This window comes from Equus quagga, chromosome 3 (assembly GCF_021613505.1).
Source record: "Equus quagga isolate Etosha38 chromosome 3, UCLA_HA_Equagga_1.0, whole genome shotgun sequence".
Lineage (NCBI taxonomy): Eukaryota > Metazoa > Chordata > Mammalia > Perissodactyla > Equidae > Equus > Equus quagga.
The window spans coordinates 42,133,114-42,157,399 of record NC_060269.1 but is presented as its reverse complement, the minus strand read 5'-3'; the positions used below and the strand labels follow the sequence as shown (position 1 = coordinate 42,157,399).

Genomic DNA, 24,286 nt, shown 5'->3' with positions numbered 1-24,286 from the left:
AGTGGGGAGGTGGACAAAAGGTCTAGTAAGAACACAGGAAAGTAGGCACCTAAGTTTGCCTGAGGGCATCAGGGAAGGCTTCCTAGAGGAGATGGCCGTATTAGCAATAACTGACAAATAATAGTATCTGTAGTCAGGACTCTTGGTTTCAAATGATGCAACTCAAGCAAACTTCGGTGGAAGGGGGAATTCATCGCCTTCTTGAGCGTGGATGTCAGGAGGCCTTGCTTTAGGTGTCATTAAGTTTAGAGACTCAGTACTTTCATGTCACCTGGATTTTCTCTCTTTACTTCTGCCCACCCTCCCTGACTCCCTGACCCTCTCATTCTCTCCTCCCGCAACTGTCAACTCCCCAGTTACTCCATCCCTGGGTCCTATTTTTCTGTCATTTGGTCTGTGTCTCAAACAGCCCTTCCCTCAGCAGGGGAGAATGCCACTAGCAGTCTCCAGTCACATCCTTCCAGCTCCATGACTATGAAGGCATACCCTTTGACTCCAAATAGAAAAATACTCACCGCCTGACCACCTGCTGTGGCGAGGGGAAATGAAGTTTCTGTGATAAGCTGGGGGAGGGGTGTGCATCATGGGCCCACCCTTCTCACTGAGGTATGGAGGAGATACTTGTTAATCTACCAGAATCACATGGATGGAGAGAAGGAGAGACTTCCCCAAAGAAAATAGGAGTGATAGACAAACCAGTAAAAAGAAAAGTTAATGTTCATTTACCATGTATCAGGCACTGTGCTGTGCACTTTATATATATTATCTCACTCAAGTCACACAGGCATCTTAGGAATTATGAATTTATTTTACCAATGGGAAAACTGAGGTACGTGGAGGTAATGATTTGTGTAAGGTTACAATGCTAATGTGTCACAGCCAAGATTCAAATCCGAAATATCTGAAAGAGTCAAACTCATACACAGAGGAGGTAGAATGGTGGTTGCCAGGGGCTCTGGGCCAGGGGAATGGGGAGGTGCTGTTCAACAGGTATAAAGTTTCAGTTATGCAAGGTAAGTTCTAGAGATCTATGCGACGCTATGCCTTTAGTTCACAATAGTATATCGTGCACTTAAAAGTTTAAGAGGGAAGATCTCTTGTTAAGTGTTCTTACCACAATAAAAAAATTGACTCCATACCTTCTTTCAGACATTTTACAGTAGTCTGCTTAAAGTGAGGCTTGAAAGACATGCACCCATTTGTCAGGAGGAGAAGCAGGAGGCGGACAGTCTAGGCAGAGGGATCAGCTTGGGTAAAGGTGTGACAGCAGCAAGGATGGTGGCATAGCTGAAAACAGCAGTTAGCACAGCATTTCCGGAACACAGATAACAAAATGGGTGTGCCAGTGAACAAGGCAGCACGTGTAGCCAGGGACAAAACCACGAAACCTTTTGTATTGTTCAGAGGCAATTAAGCTTTTATTCTGTAGGATTGGGTGATGGGGAGCCATTGAAGAATTTTGTGGAGAGGAGTGATGTGAGCTGATTTGCATTTTGTAAATATCGCTGCGGTAGTAATCTAGGCAAGAGTGGATGAGGAGCTGAGTGTGGGGATGTAGGAAGCGGGGTAAATGAGAGAGATTTAGCAAGTAGAATCAGTAGGGTATAGTGATGCTTTGGGCATAGCAGGGAACAGAGGGTGGACTCTAGGTTGACTCTGGATTTGGGACTGAACCTTTGGCCAGAGTTTAGGACTTAACTAAAATTGGCAATGAAGCATTGATAGTGGTAACGATTTGGTATGGTGGTTGGCTCTTCTAGCAGCACTGCTAAGCCCATTTATAGGTAAAAGGAAGAAGATGTTAATTAGTTTGGTTGTGAAATTTTGTCAGCAGAACGCATTGGTAAAATAATGGAGAAATGAATATGTATAACAGGTAAAATTTATGCAAAAAGGTTATGTGAAAATTTTTCATATAGTGTTTTGAAGGCTGGAAGCGTACCAGCCTTAGATTCTTGTTTTAAACTTTGAAGGAATGGAAACAGTAACTGAGAAATTTTAATAACTGCTAAAGAAGTTGTAAGGACTCAATGAATAGTGACTCACAAATCATCTGGTTCTTCATTCCTCCCTCCAGTCGGAGTTAGCACTTTGATGCTCTGTACTGACACTGTCATCTTCATACTTACAGCGGCACTTACCCTTGTCTTGCCATTTTATTTCTTTAGAATTGTCACCCTTTCCAACCTGTAAAGTCCTTGGACAGGGCGGTTGTCACTGTCTTGATTATGAGGTCCATAGTGTGAGTAATGCACAGGACCTAGCAGCAGACGCTCAGCAGAGGTTCGATGGATGAACCCCTCATTTCATAGAGGTTGAAACTGGGACATGATTTTGTTTAATTTATTTTAAAAAGTTTTTTTTAATATTAGGAGAGTTCATAAAGTTGAAGAGTTAACTTCTCACAAGGGCCGGCCCCATGGCCGAGTGGTTAAGTTCGTGTGCCCCGCTTTGGCAGACCACGGTTTTGCCAGTTCGGATCCTGGGCGCGGACATGGCACAGCTCATCAAGCCACGCTGAGGCAGCGTCCCACTTGCCACAACTAGAAGGACCCACAAATAAAAAATATGCAACTATGTACCGGGGGGCTTTGAGGAGAAAAAGGAAAAATAAAATCTTAAAAAAAAAAAAAACAACCAAAGTATACTAGTTATTTCCAGGATGGCAGCTATTTTTAAATTTTGATTCTGAACTATGGCTTATTTGTGCTTATGGGAGCTCTGTGTAGGGAAGGGTTTTGTGCTTCTGGACTCTCCAGGACAGAGGGCCAAGGTGCATGGGCACAGGAGGGAAGTGTGGTGGTATGCTGGGGTGTAGTTGAAGCCATGGTCATTTTTTTGTACACCCACCTTAAAACATTTTACTTTTCAGCAGAAAATAGTAGCAGCCTTGAGGCAGACAACCACTTTAAGCCTTCACCTCGGCCAAGGAGCATGTTGAAAAAGCGTAGCCTCAGGGAGGAGAAAGCAGGGCTGGGAGAAGACAAAGAAGCGGCCCTCCATGAAGAATTAGCAGCACGTTCTGCGCCTCTACCCCTCCCGAGGCTGAATGGCGGACACCTGGAAGCTGAGAAGCAGGCCTTCTCTGAAAACCCTGATCCTGAGGTTAGCACTACGGCTGAACTGCTGCAGTGTGTTCTTAAATTCAGGCTTTTGCATCTGATTTTGAGAGAGAGAAAGAAAATAAATATTTGTGTGAATGCATGTGTGCATGTGTTTTACTTGTTTTCTCAGACGCTTGGTAAGAAAATAATGTTAAGTTTTTTTAATATACTGTATTCCATTCAGTCTAAAACTCCATTTGTAAGATAGTTATTTTACATGCTGCTAAGAAAGAAGAAAACTGACAACTAAGCTGTAACACACCAGCAATTAGATGCGTCCGGTTTCAGAGAAAGTAAAATGCAAAAAAAAGGTCACGTTTTGAATCTATGCAGTACTGTACATCTTTAATTGTAAGAATTTATAGTTTTATTTAGGTATCTTTGAATTCTATAATTTATGCCTAAGGACAGTAAAGTCTGTCATTCTTTTGATTTCGTTCACTCAGCAAATGTGTATTGAATAGTTATGGGCCTGTATTCTTTGGTGTGTGCCAAAATAGGAGTAAACGTGATTCTTCAGATTTTCATCAGGGAGTTTACTGTGTATTCTTATTGGGGGAGAACGCTTGGCCCCCTCTTTGTACATTTCGCTGTGGTTACTGAACTTCCACCCCTCATTTCAGAAGGAATAAGTTTCAGAAGAACATTCCTCCTCCATAATCAGCTTGAGCAGCTCAGGGAAAAGGAACTGAATGGTACCTGCTAAGCTGCTTGCTTTTTCTGCTCATTCCTCTGTGGTATTGGTGGGTAGGGATTTCCTTGGGAGGCGGTAAAAGAGCTGGGAGGAACTCTTTGGTACTTGTGCTAAATGGCTGAATCCCTCTCGTTCAGACCGGAAGTACGAGCACAATGGGCAGCTGATTCAAACCTTGTTCTGTAGTTCAGTTTTACCAGTAAAGTTGACAATTTGATATATACATCTACCTGACTGCACTGTGCTGTTTCCTAATTTGTTCTGAAAATCAGGAGAAGAAAAGAGGGTGTTATCAAACCCAAACCATTATTTTATGTTTAGTAAAATTATCCAGTGAAGAGGATATTGTGTTTACTGTGGGTGCTGTAGTGAATTGCCACAAACTGGATGGCCTAAAACAACAGAAATTCATTCTCTAGGTCTTGGAGGCCGAAGTCCAAAGTCAAGGTGTAGGCAGAGCCGTGTTCCCTCCAAAGGCTGTAGGAATGAATCCTTTCTTGCTTCTCCCAGCTTCTGGCAGTTGCCAACAATCTTTGGCAATCCTTGGCTTGTAGCTGCACTACTCCAGTCCCTGCCTGTGTCATCACGTGGCCTTCTGCCCTGTGTCTCTGTGTCACCCTCTCTTTTCTCTAAAAAGACATGAGTCATTAGATTTAAGACCTAGCCTCATCCAGTATGTCCTCGTCTTAACTAATTCCATCTGTAAACACCTTCATTTCAAATAAGATCACGTTCTGAGATTCTAGAAAGACATTAGTTTTGAGGGGACAATATTCAAACTGGTACAGATACCTAACTTTAAACACTCTTTGCTAGCATTTCTATGTCCCTCAATAAGAAAAAAATGTTTCTAAAATTATTAAAGTAACATATTATGAAAGAAGACCTAATTGAAAAATATCTACCCATAATTCCACCATGTAATAACAACTACTCGTTATTCTTTTCCCCTTTTTAGCCTGTTTTCCTATACTTGTTTTATCATATTTGTCATCATAACATTAATAATGTTTGGTATCATGCCTTTTCTTTGTCTCTTAGCAATGGATCATGACGTATTTCCATGTTGCTGGGTGATCTTCAGACTACTTTCACTTTAATGACTGTAACAGAACTATTATCTTATTGTTGGGTATATTGGATACTTCTATTTTTAATAATTTAAATTTTCTGTATTCCTCATTGTAAAAATCATGCTGACTGTGCACTGAATCTTCTTTAGTCCACCTTCTCAGGGATTTCCCATCTATTTTTTGTTCAACTCTTCTCTCTCCTGTGTCTGTAATCTTTCGCTCTTCCATTGAAGAGTCTTTGGAAGGGTCTTTTTGCAATCGAGACGGGAAGGGTCTGTTCCCATCCACATTTAACTGTGTTCAAACCTCTTTAATTTTGTATATACTCTCACTTGGCGCTGTACCTCTCCCCCTACTGCCTTATCTTCCTGAAATGTCACAGCCAGATATTGAAGGGTGGCATTTGCTTTCTCACTACATCCTCACCTCCCACCTTTCCTTTGTGTGTGTGTGTGTGTGTGTGTATATGATGACACATATGTATGTTCAGATGATAAACTAACCTGGCATTGCTGGGATACAATCTGGTTGGTTATGGTATAAGATTTTATTGTGGGATTTGATTTGTTAATATTTTGTTAAGACTTCTGATCTGTATTTTGGGTATGAAACCAAAAGTTTGAGGGCCAGCCCGGTGGTGTAGTGGTTAAGTTTGCATGCTCCACTTTGGTGGCCTGGGGTTCGTGGGTTCGGATCCTGGGCATAGGCCTACACACTGCTCATCAAGCCATGCTGAAGCAGTGTCCCATATGCAAAGTAGAGGAAGATTGGCACAGATGTTGGCTCAGGGACAATCTTGCTCAAGCAAAAAGAGGAAGATTGGTATCAGATTTTAGCTCAGGGCCAATCTTCTTCACCAAAAAAAACGGTTTGCTGTCTTTTTTTCCTTAATTGAGAGAATTCAGCAGTGAAATGATCTGGGTCTGGAATTTTCTTTGTGGAGAGGTCTTGGACGCTAAATCTTTTTTTTGATAAATATTTCAGTACTCAGATTTTCTATTTCATCAGTTTGGTAATTTATGTTTATTGAGAAATTTGTCCGTTTCATGTGTGATGTTGAATATATAAACAAAGTTTGTTTGTGATATTCCTTTGTCCTTAGGAGGACAATAGGATTATCCTAACATTTCATCTTTTATTTCTAATATATAGTTTGTGTTTTCTTTCTTTCTTTTTAAATGTTGGTAGGCATTTATCAGTTTTATTAAACTTTTCTAAGAACCAAATTTGGCTCTGTTACTTTTCTCTATTGTTTGTTTCCAGTTTCACTAATTTCCACTCTTTATTATTTCTTTCTTTTGCTTTGTTTGGGTTTAATTTGCTTACCTTTATATTGGGCAAGTTGTCCATTGATTTTAAGTTGGTCATCCTTTCTATTAAAACCATTGAAAGCTATACATTTCCTTCTATGCACTGCTTTAGCAACCCTCAATTTTTTTGATGCCTTTCATTTTCATTATCATTTCTTTAAATATATGTTCTAATTTCCCTTGTGATCTCTTCTTTTACCAGTTGGTCATTTTGTGGTGAATGATTTTATTTCTGAATATTTGGATCTTCTCTAGATATACTTTTATATTGATTTATAATTTAATTTTATTGCGGTCAGAGAATATACCTTACATGATTTCACATTTTTAAAAATTGTTGAGTTTTTTTTAATGGCCCATCCAAAATGGTTCTTGTGAAAGTTCCAAAGTATATCTGTTCTGCTGGCATTGCATGTAATGTTCTGTAATTTCAGCTTGGTCAAGGTGGCTGGTAGTGTCATTCAGATCTTTTGCCTCCTTACTGAGAGTTTGTCAGGTTGATTTACTGATTACCAACTAACGGCTATTAAAATCTCCAGTTATGTTTGTGAATTTCTCTGTACTCCCCTTTAGTTCTGTCAGTATTTTATAACTTTGTTATTAGGCACATACACATTTATTATTATTATGTCTTGACCCTATTTAGCATTCTGAAATGTTTCAACCTCTGGTAATTCTTCCCTGATCTTGCAGAGTGTTTAATTCATTTACTTTTAATATAAGTATGTGTAGGCCCAATTTGTTGCTATTTGTTTTCTCTTTATCTCTTGTTTCAAATTGATGTTCTTGTTGTTGTTCCTCTGTAACTCTTTTCCTGCCACTTTTTTGAGAGTTAATCACGTATGTTTTAGTTTTCCATTTTGATTCCTCTGTTGCCTTTTTAGTTATACCTATTTGCATTATATTTTTAGTAGTTTCTCTGTGGATTACAAGATACACCTGTAAGTTATCACAATCTACTTAAAGTTGATATTTCATTAATTCACGATTAATATGGAAACCTTGCAGCAGTATTGTTCCATACGCTCCCTCATCCACTGTGCCATTGTTGTCTTATATATTCCATCTACAGGTGGTATAGTTCCCACAATGCAGTGTTTTAAATTTTCTTTAAATAGCCTTTTAAACTTTTTGTCTTGGACTTTTAAAGAATTAAAAGAAGATAAAAATAAATTTTTACAGTTTTCTTAAATATGTCTACCATTTCCGGGAATCTTCATTTCCTCCTGTAGACCCAGATTACCATCTAGTGTTATTGCCCTTCAGTCTTCAGAACTTATTTTTACATTTCTTGTAGCAGGTTTGCCAGTGGCGGATGCTCTCAGTCTTTACTTATATAAAAAGTTTTTATTTCATCTTCGTTTTTGAAGGATGGTTTAGCTGAATGTATACTTCTGGGCTGGCAGTTCCCTCTCCTATCCCCAGCTCATTATAGATTTCCATTGTTCCTGGCCTCTCTTCTTTGTTGAGAAATCATAGTAATTCATTTTGTTGTCCTCCTATATATAACATGTTGGGTTTTTTTCTGGCTGCTTTCAGGAATTTTTTCAAGATTTTTGTCTTTTTTCTTTTAGTTACAGTTAGACTGTAAGGTACCTCAGTGTGGTCTCCTTTATATTTATCTGCTTGGGCTTCACTGACTTTCAGGATCTGTAAACTGATACTGTCCATGAAAATGGGAAGTTTTTAAAAAGTTTTTCCTGCCCTATTTTTCTTTCCTCTCCTTTTAATACTCTAATTATATTTGCATTGAAATTTTTGATATGTCTCACTGATCTTTAAAGTTCTGTTTGTGCTGCTTCAATCTTTTCCCTTTGTTTTTCAGATTGAATAATTTGTATTGTTCAGTCTTCAAGGTCACTGGCCTTTTTGCTATTTCTCGTCTGCTGTTAAGTCTATCCAGTGAATTTTTTATTTCAGCAGTGTAGTGTTCAACTCTAAAACTCAAAACAACTCTGGTTTTTTTGTGTTTTCTAGATCTCTGGTAAGATCCTCCATCTGTTCTTTCACCACACATGTATTTCCTCTAAGTGCTTGAACATATTTATAATGCCTACTTTAAAGTCCTCATTTGCTAATTGCACATCTGGGTCATCTCTGGGTTGATTCCTGTTAACTGTTTTTGTTTTTGCTTTCATGGGTATGTGTCACCATTTTTTGTCTCCTCACCTGTTTAGTAACTTTCAGTTGAATACTAGATATTAAGAATGATATGTTGTAGAGATTCTGGATTCTTTTGTGTTCTGCTGAACATGTGTTTGAGCACAGAGATATTATGGCTGAACTCAAATTCCCCACTCTGTCTCCCCTGCCATGGATATCAACTGAAATCTCTTCTTAGTTGTTTCAGTTTCTGGGTGCTATGATTGTTACAGGACCCTCTGAGGTCTTCCTCATGCCATGTGTAGATGAGCCAAGGCCTGTGGATTAATTTTATATGCAGATTTTAAATGTCACGCCCTCTGCAGCTCTTCCCCTAACTTCCTGGCTGATATTCCAGTCCTAAAGTCTGTCCTCTGATCCCTAAAGCCAGTACAGTAAGGCTGCAGTCTTCTATTACTTGAGCTGCACAGTTAGGGGAATGCCTTCAGACAAAAACCCACTGACTTGCAAATCTCCTCAGGCAAAGCTTTGTCTCAAGGCAGGCTCCAATGTCTTGGCCCTTCTGCCATCTTCTCAGATGACTTCTGTCTGTTGTCTTTGACATATACTTGTCTTTGTATCCATAAAATATGTTAGGAAAGAAAATTAAAATTTATTATTTGTGCAACAAAATCAAGCTTCTTACATTATAATGTCATCACTGTTAGGCTAGATTTGTTGTTATTACATACCGTCTCAAGTCAGCTCCAACTCCTGGTGACCCTATGAATGAGTGATGTCCACAGTGTCCTACAAGATGTTTAGTTTAGTCATACAAATATAATTATTTCATTTCAGAATTCTGAGGAAAACTCAAGTGCATGAAATCATTGTGCTTTTCCTATCTAAAATATTTGATAGTGGTTGTCTACTTGGTTTTATAAATTGCTTCACTTGGAAAACTAGTAACATTTGCTTGAAACTAAAGGTTTTTAACTACTGTTTTCTCTATACTTTCTTAGGAAGGAGAATTAGAGAAAAAGATAGCACGTCTTTGCCTTAAATATTTATAAGATTTGATTTTAAAGCAGCAGGAGTTTTGAAAATTGGTAAAAACAAATATAGAAGTGGCAGCTAAAGAACTAGAATAGCTCTTTTAGTGATCCCTTTTAATGATCAGAACATCAAGGCTTGAAAGGAAAGCATGTATGCCTCTATTGGTTTAACACCTTTATATTTCAGCAGCAAATTCGTAATAATGCAAATTTCAGAGTTAAGAAATAGTCTTAATAATGCTACTGCCCCCAACAAATCTTGAGAACTAAACTTACATGGTAAATACATTTTTTTAAAAACAGGATGCAAGTCTATCATCATTATCCCTTAAAGAAAGTGTTGAAGATTCCTTTTCACCAGGATCAGAGGAAAAAGCATCCATAAAAGGTGGTTATACCTAATTATTGTATCTTATTTTATTTGTGAACTCTGTATTTCTTAGAATCCCCATTGTAAAAGAAATAATACTTTGCAAAGTTACAGGAATGATATGTTTGTGTTTTCGTGGGTTTTAATCTCAGCTCTGCAGTTTACTAACCATGTGATATCAGATGCAGAACTTAATCTCTCAGTGCCTCAGTTTCCCCCAAGATGTAAGACCTATCTCATAGAGCTGTTGTGGAAATTGAAGTGATGCTGTGCATTTTGGCCACTAGCCCAGTCCCTGGCACTAAATATGTACTATTATTATGCATGTGTTGCTGCGATCATCTGCAGTACAACGTAACAGTTGGGTGGACTTTTAAAGTGAGACTAGGCTGGATTTGAATCCAGACGCAATTATATGAGCAAAGTAGCTAACCTGTCTGGTCCTGTATATTGATCTCTAAAATGGAGACAAAAGAGCAACCTACCTCATTGGGTGGTTCTGCAAATTAAATGAGTTAATAATACATGTAAAACACTTCGAATAGTACCATAGTAAGCACACAGTAAGTGGAAGGTGTGAGTTGTTAGTTATTTCTTTCGTTAGTCCTATGACATGTAGCTTAATGAGAGCTAAAGGGCGTGGCTGTGTCTAAGGCTGGGATATGTAACATTTGTTAAGTGCTTACAATGTAGTATACTTTTCGTCATTTTACATATGAGAGAAGCTGAAATGCAGAGATACTAAGAAACATATCCAAGGTCAGTGATGGAGCTGTAATTTGAATCTTTGGCTCCAAAGTCTTTGTTCTTTTCACTGAATACACTGGTTAGCAGCTTTAAAGAATCTAATAGTGATACTTTTGAGTCATAAGTACTCTCCAAATGTGAATGTATAACTGTGATTATAAAGTGATTTTAAATCTAGCTTACCTCAAAACGAGTTCTAAAAAACGACTGTAGTGAAAGCAGCAGAATTAAGACTTTGGCAGTGAAGATACAGATTTGAGCAGGAGGTGGATCCTGGGAGAACTGAAACTTGGTGATCAACACGGAAAGCACTGGTTTATTTCTGTCGAGCCTTCTGAAGTGTGGGAGAAGCAGAATATAAGAAACAGAATATTAGAAGCAGAATTAGAAGTTCTGTAAAAGCAAAACTGAATCCTCTCCTGCCAGAGCCTGAGCCTATCCTTGGAGCACTGAGAAGGTGTGTAGTTGGCCTGCCTTCAGTGCCCCTTGTGGGATCAGAGGCAGCACTGCGTCTTAGTGGGAATACAGCCAACTAGAGGATGGTTTATTCTCTGGGTGGTGGACTCTTCTAAAATTGCACGAATTCTTGATTCTCTCTGCATCCATACAATTTTATAACTGCACTGCCAGTAACTGTAGTAGCATGGAGATGTGTGCATCCTGCTTACACAGCCTCTTGTTCCAGCTGAGAAGCGCAGGCTTTCAAATAGAACCTTTTACCATGTCGCTTACTTCGATAATACGTCAACAAGCTCTTTTGGTGTGTCTTTATTTTAGGGTAGTTATTTCATTCTGTCAACTAATATGTTATTTGTTTTTAAGTATTAGGTATCTCAAATGCTTTAATAGATTGAGTAGCTATTTTTTCTTTTATAGATCACTTTGGAAAAAGTTTATTCAAGTTGAATATGATAGTTTTCTTCATATTTTTGCAAGAAAAAAAGGATTATAGACAGTCTTCATTTAGTGGAAAGAAAATGATCTATTATCCACCTTCTTAATTCAGAAGGGACTTTTAGTACTGTTACTCTGTCTCAAAATAGATCAGAATGAAGAATTCACTGAAAACCATAATTCTTTGAAACCAAATGAAAATGAAGAGAATTCATCTTTGATTGACTTTGCTACTACTGCACTTGAAAAATCCAAGGAAAGTCAAGTAACTACTGATGACCTTGAAGAAGAAAAGGAGAAAACCGAGTTGATTATGAATGATGACTTAACAGTTAATCCACCACTACTGAAATCTCAGAGTATCTTAATATCTCCCAATGCAACTGAATCTGCAAAGGTATTTCTATCAAATTACACCTTTTATACTCCAGCTTAAAACTCAAAATAGAACACTAAATATTTTATCTTCCAAGTTATGTACTTCTGAATTACCTGTGGAAACTAATCTTTTGATGGTGGTATTATATTGTCAAATGGCTATTATTTAATTTAATAGAATTTTAACTTCAGGGAAGGTTTGCAGTGAATACAATAAAACTCAATGTTTTCATTAAAAATTGTCTGAGGTATATGATCATAATATACTTTTATTTTTATTGCTTTTGCTGAAGAAGATTCACCCTGAGCCAACATCTGTGCCAAACTTCCTCAGTTTTGTATGTGGGACGCCACCACAGCATGGCCACCGATAAGTGGTGTGGATTCACACCCAGAAACTGAACCTGGGCTGCCGAAGCAGAGCATGCCAAACTTAACCACTAGGCCATGGGACTGACCCCCATAACATACTTTTAAATATTTCAGAAATACATACCCATAAGTGTGTAGGTTTCTATGGGTCTTCATGTTATAAAAATAAGCTATCTGGAACAATTTCTAAGGTTCTGAATTAGTTTGTTATTCCTTTGGATATCATCTTTAAACATTTAAAAAATTTTAATGAAAATCTTTAAGAAATGTTTATCAACATCCATGCTTATTTAAGTGGAGGGACAGGGTATTATCAGGAACATTATGGATCTTGAGAACCAGACTTGCGGTGTATAGGATTACTTGTCCCTATGCTAAACTGCACCCGAGCACTATGCTTTTAAATTTTAGAGCCAACTAGTGGCATAGTGGTTAAGTTCAGTGGCATGGGGCTTACGGGTTTGGATCCCAGGCACAGCCCTACACACAACTCATCAAGCCATGCTTTGGTGGTGTCCCACATACAAAATAGAGCAAGATTGGCACAGATGTTAGCTCAGCAACAATCTTCCTCAAGCAAAAAGAAGAAAGAAGATTGGCAATAGATGTTAGCTCAGGGCCAATTTTCCTCACCAAAAAAAAAAATTATAGCATAGCATTTTTAGTCTTTCTTTCTCCTGAATTTAGTCTTTATCTCTTCTAGCTCAGTTAGCTGGTGATTATGTGTATATTCGTATTTGGGGAGGACGATAATAATAGCTGAAAACTTGTGGTTGAATGGGACTTTTATAATACAGAATATTAGCTTTTTATTAAAATTAATGGAGATGGTTCATTAAACCATATTCCAGGTATATTGTCCTTTCTGTTTTGCTTAGAAAAAGCCCACTAATTTCATATTAGGGATGTGTCTACGTCCGTGCTGTCACTTTAATCTAACACGCATCTATCTGTGTAAAGTAGAAAAGTTATTCCTTAGAAGGAAGAAGAGTATTCTGGAGTTTACAGACAGGATCTTGGAAATGTCTAGTAGAGGTAATTCTAAATTAGAACAATTTGTATATAACAATTTATGTATTTATATGTAATTTATATAAAATCATAACGTATTTCTTTTAACTGGATCCTTGGCTTTATTCTTACTCTCTACTGAGTGATCTTTCTTAAGTTGGAATCTAATCATTCCCCTGCTATGGTCTCTGTTGGATTTTCATCATGAGAATAAAATCCAAACTCCTTACTGCTTCCTAAAGACCGCTTCCCGACCGTGTATTCCTCCTCTCCCCGCCATGCACTGTGCTTCAGCATCCTTCACCTTTCCCTGGTTCTCACAAAGGTCAAGCTCGCCCCTCTCAGGCTCTCAGCACTTACTCTTTTTTTCCACAGCAGCCCACGCAGCCCCTCTCCACCCATCATCGTGTTGTTGGCTCTGAGGTCAGCCCTCAGGGTCGCCTCCCCTGAGCCTTCACTAAAGGAGCCCCCAGCTCACTCCAGTCACTCTCGTCACTGGACCCTGGTTTATCTCCTTCATGAGTCACGTTTGTTTGTGTGTTCATTGTCAGTCAGCCCTCTCTGAAATGTCATATCCTGAGGGCAGTTTATTCACTTATTTGTTCCCACTGCCTACAGTACTTGACACGTAGTAGATGCTTAAAAAATACTGATTTACTGGCAGTTTGGCCCCCAAGCCTAAGTGTGATAGTTCTGGTTTGTAATCAATCCATCTATGAATTTTTCTGTTTAATAGAAAACAATAGAAGATAGGAATATGAAGAATAAAAAGTCAACAAATAATAGAGCATCCAGTGCCTCTGGCAGGTAATAATGTTATCAATATCTTTCACTTATGGGTTTACATTCTAACAAAGCTTGTTTTAATATAACTTCCATAAAGTAGATTTCATTTGCTGTTACTTATTTTCTCTTAATTTCCATCTCATGAGCCGAGTGGCGTAGTTACTTCATGATAAAAACCCTCAGTTGATTGTATTCTTTTATAAAAAGGAATTGATTAAGGATTCTCCATACTCTGCATTGCTCCCAGGATAGAATTTCTTTCTCCAGTTTTTCCTGACATGGTAGACATCAAACGGCAATGCAGCTGACATCCAGCATTATCCTTCTCTATTAAGTGTCTCTGTCTAACAGTGAAAAGTTGTTCTTAAAGCCTTGAGGTTCTATGGACTAAATTGGTTTATTAAAATGATGAGAATCTGTATAGCTTCATTGACACTGACGATAATGAATGCCTAACTCATCCATGCTAATTACAACCTTCCGAATCTTTTACATTATCATTAATCAAATGCTCATTAATCAAATACAGCCAGGCTCAGCAAGCTTTTTCTGTAAACGGCCAGTGAGTATGCATGTGAGGCTTTGTGGGCCGCACAGTCTCTGTTGGAACTGCTCACTTCTGCTGCTGTAGCAGGAAAGCGGTCATAGGCGGCACATAGATGGATGAAGGTAGCCGTGCTGCGGTCATGTTTACTTGCCCATCAGACGGTGGGCCAGATTTTCCCACCAACCCCTGAAATAGAGCATGCTATCTAACTTGATGTTTAGAAGGGTTTATGTAACAAAATAATACAAGAAACTATTAAAACCTACTTTATTAATATTGTGTTTTCCATGTAACTTGAGATACAGTCCATGTTTCTTCTAAATGTTCTAATTACAAACACCTAAAACAGCAATCACTTTGGAGCTATATAACTTAGTTATAAAATTTAAATTATATTGAATAGGGCTCTTTGAGTACTGAGAAAAGACCACGTATCATTTTCAAAGTAATTATAATTTATTAAATTATCATGTAGTTTTCAAAAGTAGTAGTTACAAATTCTGATGAATCTTTCTTCTACTGAGTGCAATTGTAATATTTTATCTTGATTCGTTTGGGTCTTTTCAGATTAATGACCTCTGAGTTTTTGAAGAAATCTAGTTCTGTAAAGAAATCTCCATCGACAACTACCTCTTCTCACTATCTAGGGACTTTGAAAGTCTTGGACCAGAAGCTCTCACAGAAACAGAACATGGAACCTGACAGAGCAGATAACATAAGGGCAGCTGTTTATCAGGTAAAAAGGAAAATATTACAAGTTGAAAAATAAGAGGAATTAATCACTTGCATAATGTTACCTGCTCATCAAGGAATAAAATGGCCCATCAGAGATGATGATTTAATACTTAATTTATTGGGAAAGATTTTCCTTTATGAGCAATCCAGAGCTTTTTTTACTAAATCGTTTTCTTCCAGGCTTTGTTTAACTTATCATAGTTGTTTTTTCCTTAAAGAGAAGATGCCATGGCAATTTATAAAAATCTAGCAAAAGAAAATATATCAAAGTCTGTATATGCTTCTATACTTTTTATCCTTATAGTTGATATTGTTATGAACAAAAAGAATTTTAAAATGTTTTAAACTTAAAATGTTTAAAATTTGATACTTTGTATTTGAATTAGGCTTACACAGGAAAAGGTATTACTAATTTTTTTACAATTCCAAAAAAGGTCTTTTTTTGGTATTATTATACAGAATAGTACAATTTAGAAAACTGTACATCTAATTTCAGAGAAAAATGTTAATATGTATAGCTATTATATTCAATTTTTGAAGTATGTTAATACTAAGAAAGCATGCTTATGATTTTCTTAATTAGTACTCTTTATATTTTAGGATATTATCAGAAAAATAAAAATGATACTAATGTATATAGAATTTATAAATTTTGTGTTTTGCTTCTTTAAAGTTTTAATCAAATATTTCAAACATAGATAAGAATTCTAACATTTGGGAAACTTTGAATATCACATGGCCTTTTTCTTGTTCTTACAGGAGTGGTTAGAAAAGAAAAATGTGTATTTACATGAAATGCACAGAATTAAAAGGATTGAAAGTGAAAATTTAAGGATCCAAAATGAACAGGTATTCTGAAATATAGAAGAGAAAATATTCTGGATTTTTATGTCAATAAAATATCTCTGAATATTTAACATTTCTAAATCAGCTGTGTTTTTAAAATTTTTCCTGTGTTTTTGTCTATGAGGAAGATTGGCCCAGAGCTAACACATCTGTTGCCCATCTTCTTTTTACTTGAGGAAGATTGTCGCTGACCTAACATCTGTGCCAGTCTTCCTCTGTTTTATGTGGGATGCCGCCACAGCATAGCTTCACCAGTGGTGCTAGATCTGCACCCAGGATCTGAACCTGCGAACCCCGGGCTGCTGAAGCAGAGTACGCAAACTTAACCACTACGCCTCAGGGCTAGCCCCATAAATTAACTGTTTTTTAAATGGCAAAGTAATTTGTATATAAAAGAATTGATTTCTGATTTTTACTTCTCTGGTGCTTTAAACAATTTTACTTTGATATGAATATATTATACCTGTTGTACGTGGAAACACAGACTCACAGATATTTTATTTTTTATATGTGTGGAATAGCTTTGGCACTACTGAGTATGAACTCATTATTGCTTGTAACCACCTACTTACTCCACTTTTAAAAACTGACTTCAGTCTTACAACTTAGCCAAGAATATAAAGGGTCATCAGACATTAACCTTCAGTTTTCCTCTTTCCCATCTTGAATTTTATGTGTATCTTCAAGACCAGCCCCTACCTGAGCTCTGGACCCATATCCTTCCTGATGCCTGACTCTTGTTTTAGTCCCTCCTGAACTTTCAGTCTCTGCCTTTAACTCCCGCCTGTTAGCCTCTTCATCTTCCCCTAAATCATCTGAAAAAAAGCCTTCTTGTGCTGTTCAGTACTGAAATTGATTTAGAATGAAACATATTTCCCAAATGCGTGGCACTGTATGGAGCCGCCCTAGGGGGAGTGCCTGTGCACCTGTGGCTGTGTTGCAGCGTTATACTGCTGTGGTCAGGGCCAGACTCCTTCCCTCTGATCGCCACCACTCAGTGAGGGAGGCAGTATTTTTACTTCTAAATTATGTATCTCCATAATAAGGCTTTGTAGTATTTAACGTTAAGTAATATTGTAAAGCAAACATAGGATATTATGGGATTAGATTGAAGTAAGTAAAGTAATAACATACTCACCCTCACCTACATATTTTCCAGTCTGGCACACCTTTTCAACATTTGGGATGTGTTTGGTAAGAAATTCATGCTTTGATGGCCAAGAAAACTCAGGTTCAATGCAAAGAGCTACGACTTACTGAGGGACTTGGTCAATTTACCTTCCTCTGACATACTTTATAGGCCTGTAACTTTCCTCACGTTTTTCCTTTACTGAAATAGTTTATTATGAACATTTTACAGTACCGCTTAGCCTATTACAGTGTATTTTGCTAACATTTGTTTAGTACATTTCCAAAAAGAAAGTTGACTTTCTTCCCATGGATAGTAGTATATCAATATCTAGTAAGTGCTTTCAGAAAAGGACATTTGAAAATGGCAATGAATAATTCAGATAACATTTTTTATAAATTAACTGGTCTAAACCATTCTAAATAAATTATCTGCCTTGAAACCTCATTTCTATATATGATGAGTCTCAAGGGAATTAAAGATAAATACATAGGTGTATATCGATATCTATCTATATTTGTCCAGCTATTTATAATACATATATCTGTTTATTACTTTTCCAAAATAGAAAAGAGCTGCTAAGAGAGAAGAAGCATTAGCATCATTTGAGGCCTGGAAGGCTATGAAAGAAAAGGAAGCAAAGAAAATAGCTGCAAAAAAAAGGCTTGAGGAAAAAAACAAGAAGAAAACTGAAGAAGAAAATGCAGTGAGAAGAGGAGAAGCCCTACAAGTATTCAACAGCTTTGAATGTCTTTCTTAATTATTTTTAAATACTTGGAATCTAAATTAGTGACTGTGTTTTCACTTATTTTGTAATGTTCACAGTAAATAAGAAAATCATTCTGAACTTTTTCAGGCTTTCGAAAGATGGAAAGAGAAAAAGATGGAATACCTTAAAGAGAAAAATAAAAGGGAGAAAGAATATGAAAGAGCAAAGAAACAGAAAGAAGAAGAAACTGTTGCTGAGAAAAGGAAAGATAACTTAACTGCTGTTGAAAAATGGTACTCCAAAATAGGGAATATTTTGAAAGATTTAAAATTAACAACACTTTAGGCTTTTGTAATATTTATTTACTTGAAATTTACTAATGCTTCTCAATCTTGTTATTGCAAAGATATATTAGGGAATCTGTATTATAAATTCTCCTTTAACTTCCCAGTTTTTTGTACTATCCTACATAGGAATGAAAAAAAGGAAGCTTTTTTCAAAGAAAAAGAAAAGGAGAAAATAAATGAGAAAAGAAAGGAAGAACTGAAAAGAGCCGAGAAAAAAGATAAAGATAAACAAGCTATTGATGAATATGAAAAATGGCTGGTAGGTATTATTTGTTAACACACTTGTGTCTTTTTAATGTATTTTTGGGGGATTTTTCTGTCCCTAATTCCAATTCTATTTGTCCTAGCCTACTGTCCATTTCTACCTGGAAGCTGTCTTGTTGAATTCGTCCTTCCTACATATATCATATTTTCTTTACTTTCATCATTTCTGTTAATGCTTCTACTATTCCTGAAAGCACTCAGGCTTAAAACTTCAGTCATAATATTCTTCCTCACCTGCATCCCCACATTTAGTCACTTACCTGTCATGTCCGTTCTTCCTCTTAACAATTCTCATATCTAAAAATCATAGAAAGCTGATAACTGTACCACTGTCACAGATTCATTCCACCAGATCATTTTCGGTGGAACTTGGTCACGACACACACTAACACTGAATTTAATGGTAAGAAAGTTATTCACTTTTTATTCTCTTTTGATCTTTCTGATGACCTCAAGGAGAAGGTCTTGTTTAGGTGCTTTTTAATGAAAGAAGGCAAGTATGAAGTTTGCAAGGAAAATATCTAGCTGGACTTTTTGTTTTTTTATGTTTTTTTGTTTGTTTCAGAGTACTTATATGTATACTTTCATTGATGTCAAGCAAAATACTGCAGTTAACATATCACAGGTTTCAGCAGTCAAAAGTGTAAAATTTCTCCACAGGGTTTAGGATCCATTGGGGTTTCTTTCCAATAGGATTTATCAAACACTTTTTGAATTCATGCCAATCTGCTAGTTAAAAAATACTATCCAGGATATTTGTAGTTGCATTTCTCTTCTTAGGATCGAGGTTGAGCATCTTTTCATTTGTATAAGAGTTATTTTTTTTTTCCTTTAAGCTGTCAATTCATGGAATTTGCACATTTTTCTATTGGTTTTTTTCTTACTGATGTTTAGAAGCTTGTTTATGTACTAGGGAAATTAGCCTATCTTTTCTGATATGGGCTACAAATTTTTTTCCCATTGTTTTGTTGGTCTCTCAGCTTTGCGTATAGTGTTTTATGCCATGAAGAGTTTTATTTTATTTTATGATGTCAAATTTATCAGTCTTGGGTTCTGACTTTCAGGCATAGTTGAAAAAACCTTCTCCATAACTTGAGGTTAAACGATGTCCTCCCATTTTTCTTCTAGTAACTTTATGGTTTTAATATCTTAACATTTGATCTACTTAGAATTTATCCTGATGTATGGTGGGAAATACGGTTCCAACTTTATTTTTTCCAAATACATCTTTTATAAAGTAGCTCATCTTTTCCCCACTGATTTCAGGTACTGCCTTTATTATATATACATTCCCAGATTTTGGGGTCTGCTTCTTGACTTTCTGTTCCATTGATCAGTCTCATTGTACATGTTCCAGTACCATGCTGTTTCGTGATATGTCTTCATATCTGTTTGAGTTAATCTTCCTTCATAGCTCTTCTTTCAAAGTATTTCTGACTATTACTGTTTACTTTTTCACATAAACTTAGAATCAACAGTAGCTAGAGAGGCATATATATGGGACCCAAAACAGGCTATTTAAAGGTAGGATAAAAAGATGAAAGACTTAGGAATAAACTTAAGAAATGTGCAAGACCAATATGAAGAAAAGTAGAGAACACCCCTGAAGGACACAAAGGAAGACTTGAGAAAAATGGATCAAAACCGCTCTTGGATAAAACACTCCATCTTATAATGGTGCTATAAAGATGTCGATTCTCCCTGAAGTAATTTAAAAATTTAATGTAATCCTAATAAAATTACCAACAGAATTTATTGTTGTTTATGTGTTGACTTTGCTGCTGCCATATGCTAATTCCATGCAGAAAAATAGTAATAAGGGGATCCAAATGAGGAAAGTAGTATTTCATGATGATTTCCTTAGATTAAGCTCTTAGATAATACTTTGTTCTAGGAAAAATGAAGTCTTCTAATATTAAGGAGACGTGTACTGACTCTGCTAGCATCACTTAGAGTAATTAAATGTAAATGTTTAAGTTTTCAGTTTTAATTTCACATACTCTTAAAAATGGAATAGAATTTCCTTAATGACTAAGTGACAGTTAGGTACATTATGTTTTATTATAGTGTTTAGTCACTTTTTCATTCTAAGCAATCTTCTGGAGAACAAAAATTTGTCAGACATAAGACGAAAATAGCTTGTTTCAATATGGAGTATCACCTCTACAAATATAGTGCTACCTATAAAAGCATCCATATGCAACGTGTTACAGGTCTACTGCCCTTTTACCAATTTCTTGTTGGAATTCGTTTACAGATAGGATGGAAAAATACCCCTGTAAGAAAGTCTAATGACTTCAATTTTCATGTAAACTAATATCTCAAAATTTTGGTGGACAACCTAGCTTGTGTAGTGAGCATTTGATGAGTCATTGATTTGGGGGAAAGTTGTAGCCAAAGATCAGTAAGAGTCTCTTCTTCGTGCTGGTTCCCGGAGTAATTCAGAGTTAGCTTTAATAAGAAAATAAGTAAAATGTTCTGTCCCTGGGGCTGGCCCCGTGGCCGAGTGGTTAAGTTCGTGCGCTCCGCTGCAGGCGGCCCAGTGTTTCGTTGGTTCAAATCGTAGGTGTGGACATGGCTGCTCATCCAAGCACGCTGAGGCAGCGTCCCACATGCCACAACTAGCAGGACCCACAACGAAGAATCTACAACTATATACTGGGGGGCTTTGGGGAGAAAAAGGAAAAAAATAAAATCTTAAAAAATAAAAAAATTAAAAAAAGGTTCTGTTCCCAACAGAGAACAGTCAGAAGGACTTTTCAACAAGTTTCTTTTAATTCTTACCCCAAATAACATTATTAATCCATGTTAATTGATATTAAGGTTGATAATTAATTGTTTGTTTCGTGTCCTTTTTTAGCACCTGCTTGTAAGATCAAACTTGTTTTTGAGTTCCTTTCCCCATGTTAAATGGAATGGACAGAAAGAGGTGTGTTCAGTCAGTTTCTGTGGACACAGCCTGGTCAGTGCTTTTCCCCCACCTAGCTAAAGAGTCTGCCTCTGTCTCAAATACTAAAATGATGGACAATGATCCAATTACAGCTCTTATTTCCTCAATTAGGAAATTTGAAAGGAGGCCCCCTCTTTGCTTTGTAAGAGTAGCAACCATGCAAACATTCTCATGACACGGAGCAAAATGTTAAGACAGAAAAAAAATCTCATACTTCTCTTCACTCCTTTTGTTGTATGTGAAGCATTGTATGCTAATGGAAACCTTGCATTGTCAAAGTCTCCTTGTGACATTGATCAATGCTGTATATGTACTGATGAAAGAAGCACAGACACCTAATAATTTACCAGAATACCACCCCTCCCAAGTCATCCAGCCTGCAGAGGCAGGGCTGTCCAAGATTTCCTGATACTGCTGCTCTTTGAGGATTATGAGGAAATCACCAATACGAGGTAACCACACCACTCTATCGTTTTAGCAGAGACTTAAAGAAATGAAGAGATAATCCAAGCTGCAGGATGGAAAGGCCAAATGCTATTAAAGTTTCAAGTATTCTAGATTAACGTTCAGATTTCATATGAGTCCTCAGATACTCATTTCTTTGAAGGGAGTATGTACAGGGGAAGAAAATGGTTTGAAATTCACCTGGTATAATAAAAGTGAGAATTTGGAAGATAATATTTTCAAAATAATATGAAGCAAGACTGTTCCTATCAAACAATAAAATATGAACTTAACCATCTCACACTCTGTGAATCAGAATTCTTCTATCCTCCTGCATTATTCCCATCACGTCCCAGGATACGTTATCTTAAATAAAAATAACCCCTCTCAATTCCTTCTTTCCCTCCAGATATGGTCTCACATTTTGCTGCTCTTTTTATAGCTAAACTAGAAAGTTTTGCTTATACTTTCTTGGTTCTCCATATCCTTTTCATCCTCAACGCACTACAGTCTTGTCTCTTTCCCAGAACTATACTTTGAAAGTTATGGTTTTGTCAGGGCTTCTAGCCAATCAAATGTATTCTTTTCTACTCTTTTTCTCGACTTCTGAGCATTCTGCACAGTTGACTCCCTTCTGCTTGCAACTGTTTTTCCTCTGGCTGTCATATTCCCGCAGCCTCTCTCTCACCCCTCTCCCTTCCTTCTCTGAATCACTTGTCGACGTCTCTTCTTTTACCTGTGTTCTAAATGTTGCCGTGGCCTGCAAGGCTCCATATAATCTTACTCATCTACCGTTTTGGTCTCCCGTGGTACTCCTCTTCCATCTCCCACCAGATTATAGTCACACTGACACTCTTGTTTCCTCTCACATCCCAAGATTTTTCCACTTGTCAGAGCCCTCCACACTGTTCTCTCTGCTTGAAATGCTCTCTCCTCAGTGCATATTATGAGGGGCTTCTCTTACCCATCATGTCTCACTTTAAAGTGGCTTTCCCTGAGTCCACTTTTCTTTGAAAGTAAGTACTCCCTTTTATTCGTTATGAATCACAACAGTTTGTTTATATGTTTCATAGCGATTCACACAATTTAAAATTATCTGTTATTTATTTACTTTTTTATCAACTGTCCATTTTGAAAGTTCCCTAAGGGACAGGGACTGTATCAGTGTGTTTGGGTTTTATAATCACCTTATGCATGGCGCCCACTATGCTGCTGGACCCAGAGTGGGATCTCAGCTCATAACAGACGGATGAGTAAACAGAAATTGAAACAGTATAGTATCAGTAGAATAATAGACCCACAGGACACCTCGGGACCAATTACAAGTAAGGATGTGTTATATAATAAAGTAACACAAATTAATGGGTGCAAGGAAATAACAGTTGGGATTATTTGTGTGACATTAGGACATAAAATCACCTCAAAGAATTACCCTCAGCTATAGAAACTCCAGAAAAATTAAAGCATTAAATATAAAATGCCAAGCAATGGAAGAACCAAACGAAAATATTAAACTTAACATTTATCAAATCTCATGAGGATGAGATGCTATTCTAACCTAGAAGTGCTATAAGAAATAAAGGAAAAGATGAATAGATATTGAATTTAAAATCACTCATATAGCAAAATAAAAAGTCAGTGTAGGCGGTGGTTGAAGGGTGAATTCCTGTAGCCTCTTTGGAGAATAAATCATCATTGTCCAGCGACGTTGAACATATGCATACCCTACAAACTGGGAATTTCACTCCTAGGCATGTACATGAAGGGAAAATCTTGGCCTTTAAGCACAAGGAGTCACACAGGGATGTTTATAGCGACATTGTCTTTGTGTGGGGAAAAAAATGTGAATATCAGGTCTTCAACAAAAAAAAAAAGATTAATAAATTGTGGTATGTTGATATGCTGGAATTCAGTACATCAGTAAGCTAGAGCTACAGATCCATATAGATGGATGTTAGAAATATGATGATGACAAACGTTACAAGGAATATATAGCATGATACATTTTAGTACGAATTCTGAAAACCTGCAAAACAAAATTATTTGTGGTTTGAGGATGAATACATGTGTAGCTAAAGTATTAAGAGATGCACTGCAATGATAAGCATCAACTTCAGAGTAATGGCTACCTCAGTAGGGTGGAGAGAGGAAGGTGCGATGAGGGAGTGGACGCGGAGCTTTGAAAGTGTTGGCGATATTTTATTTCATAAGTCAGACAGCGGGTGCACAGGTTTTCATTACATTACTCTTTGAACAGTTGTCTAGGCTGAAATATTTAATTTTATTGTTAAAATTAAGGGCTAAAAGTAATATAGATAAAATGTTTCCTGCAAAAATAATATTTATTGTATGAAAATACTCAAATTGCTAAAAAGTAAAAGCACTCATACACATACAGTTAGATGAGCCAAATAATTGAGCAAAAACTTCACAAAAAGG

The 24,286-nt window shown here is 36.9% G+C and overlaps 1 protein-coding gene across 2 annotated transcripts in view; it reads left to right on the top strand.

The window, feature by feature from the left end:
- The window catches only part of MAP9 (microtubule associated protein 9), a 36,345-nt gene that overhangs the window by 7,263 nt on the left and 4,796 nt on the right, over positions 1-24,286 (top strand). The window contains exons 5-13 of one of the 2 annotated variants that reach the window (XM_046657298.1): positions 2,876-3,105; positions 9,622-9,706; positions 11,479-11,726; positions 13,827-13,897; positions 14,991-15,159; positions 15,918-16,007; positions 17,702-17,863; positions 17,990-18,135; positions 18,316-18,448. In XM_046657298.1, the coding sequence (XP_046513254.1) occupies positions 2,876-3,105; positions 9,622-9,706; positions 11,479-11,726; positions 13,827-13,897; positions 14,991-15,159; positions 15,918-16,007; positions 17,702-17,863; positions 17,990-18,135; positions 18,316-18,448 (1,334 nt within the window). Of the gene's footprint in view, positions 1-2,872; positions 3,106-9,621; positions 9,707-11,478; positions 11,727-13,826; positions 13,898-14,990; positions 15,160-15,917; positions 16,008-17,701; positions 17,864-17,989; positions 18,136-18,315; positions 18,449-24,286 lie in introns of both variants that reach the window. The other variant, XM_046657297.1, reaches the window with a different exon arrangement.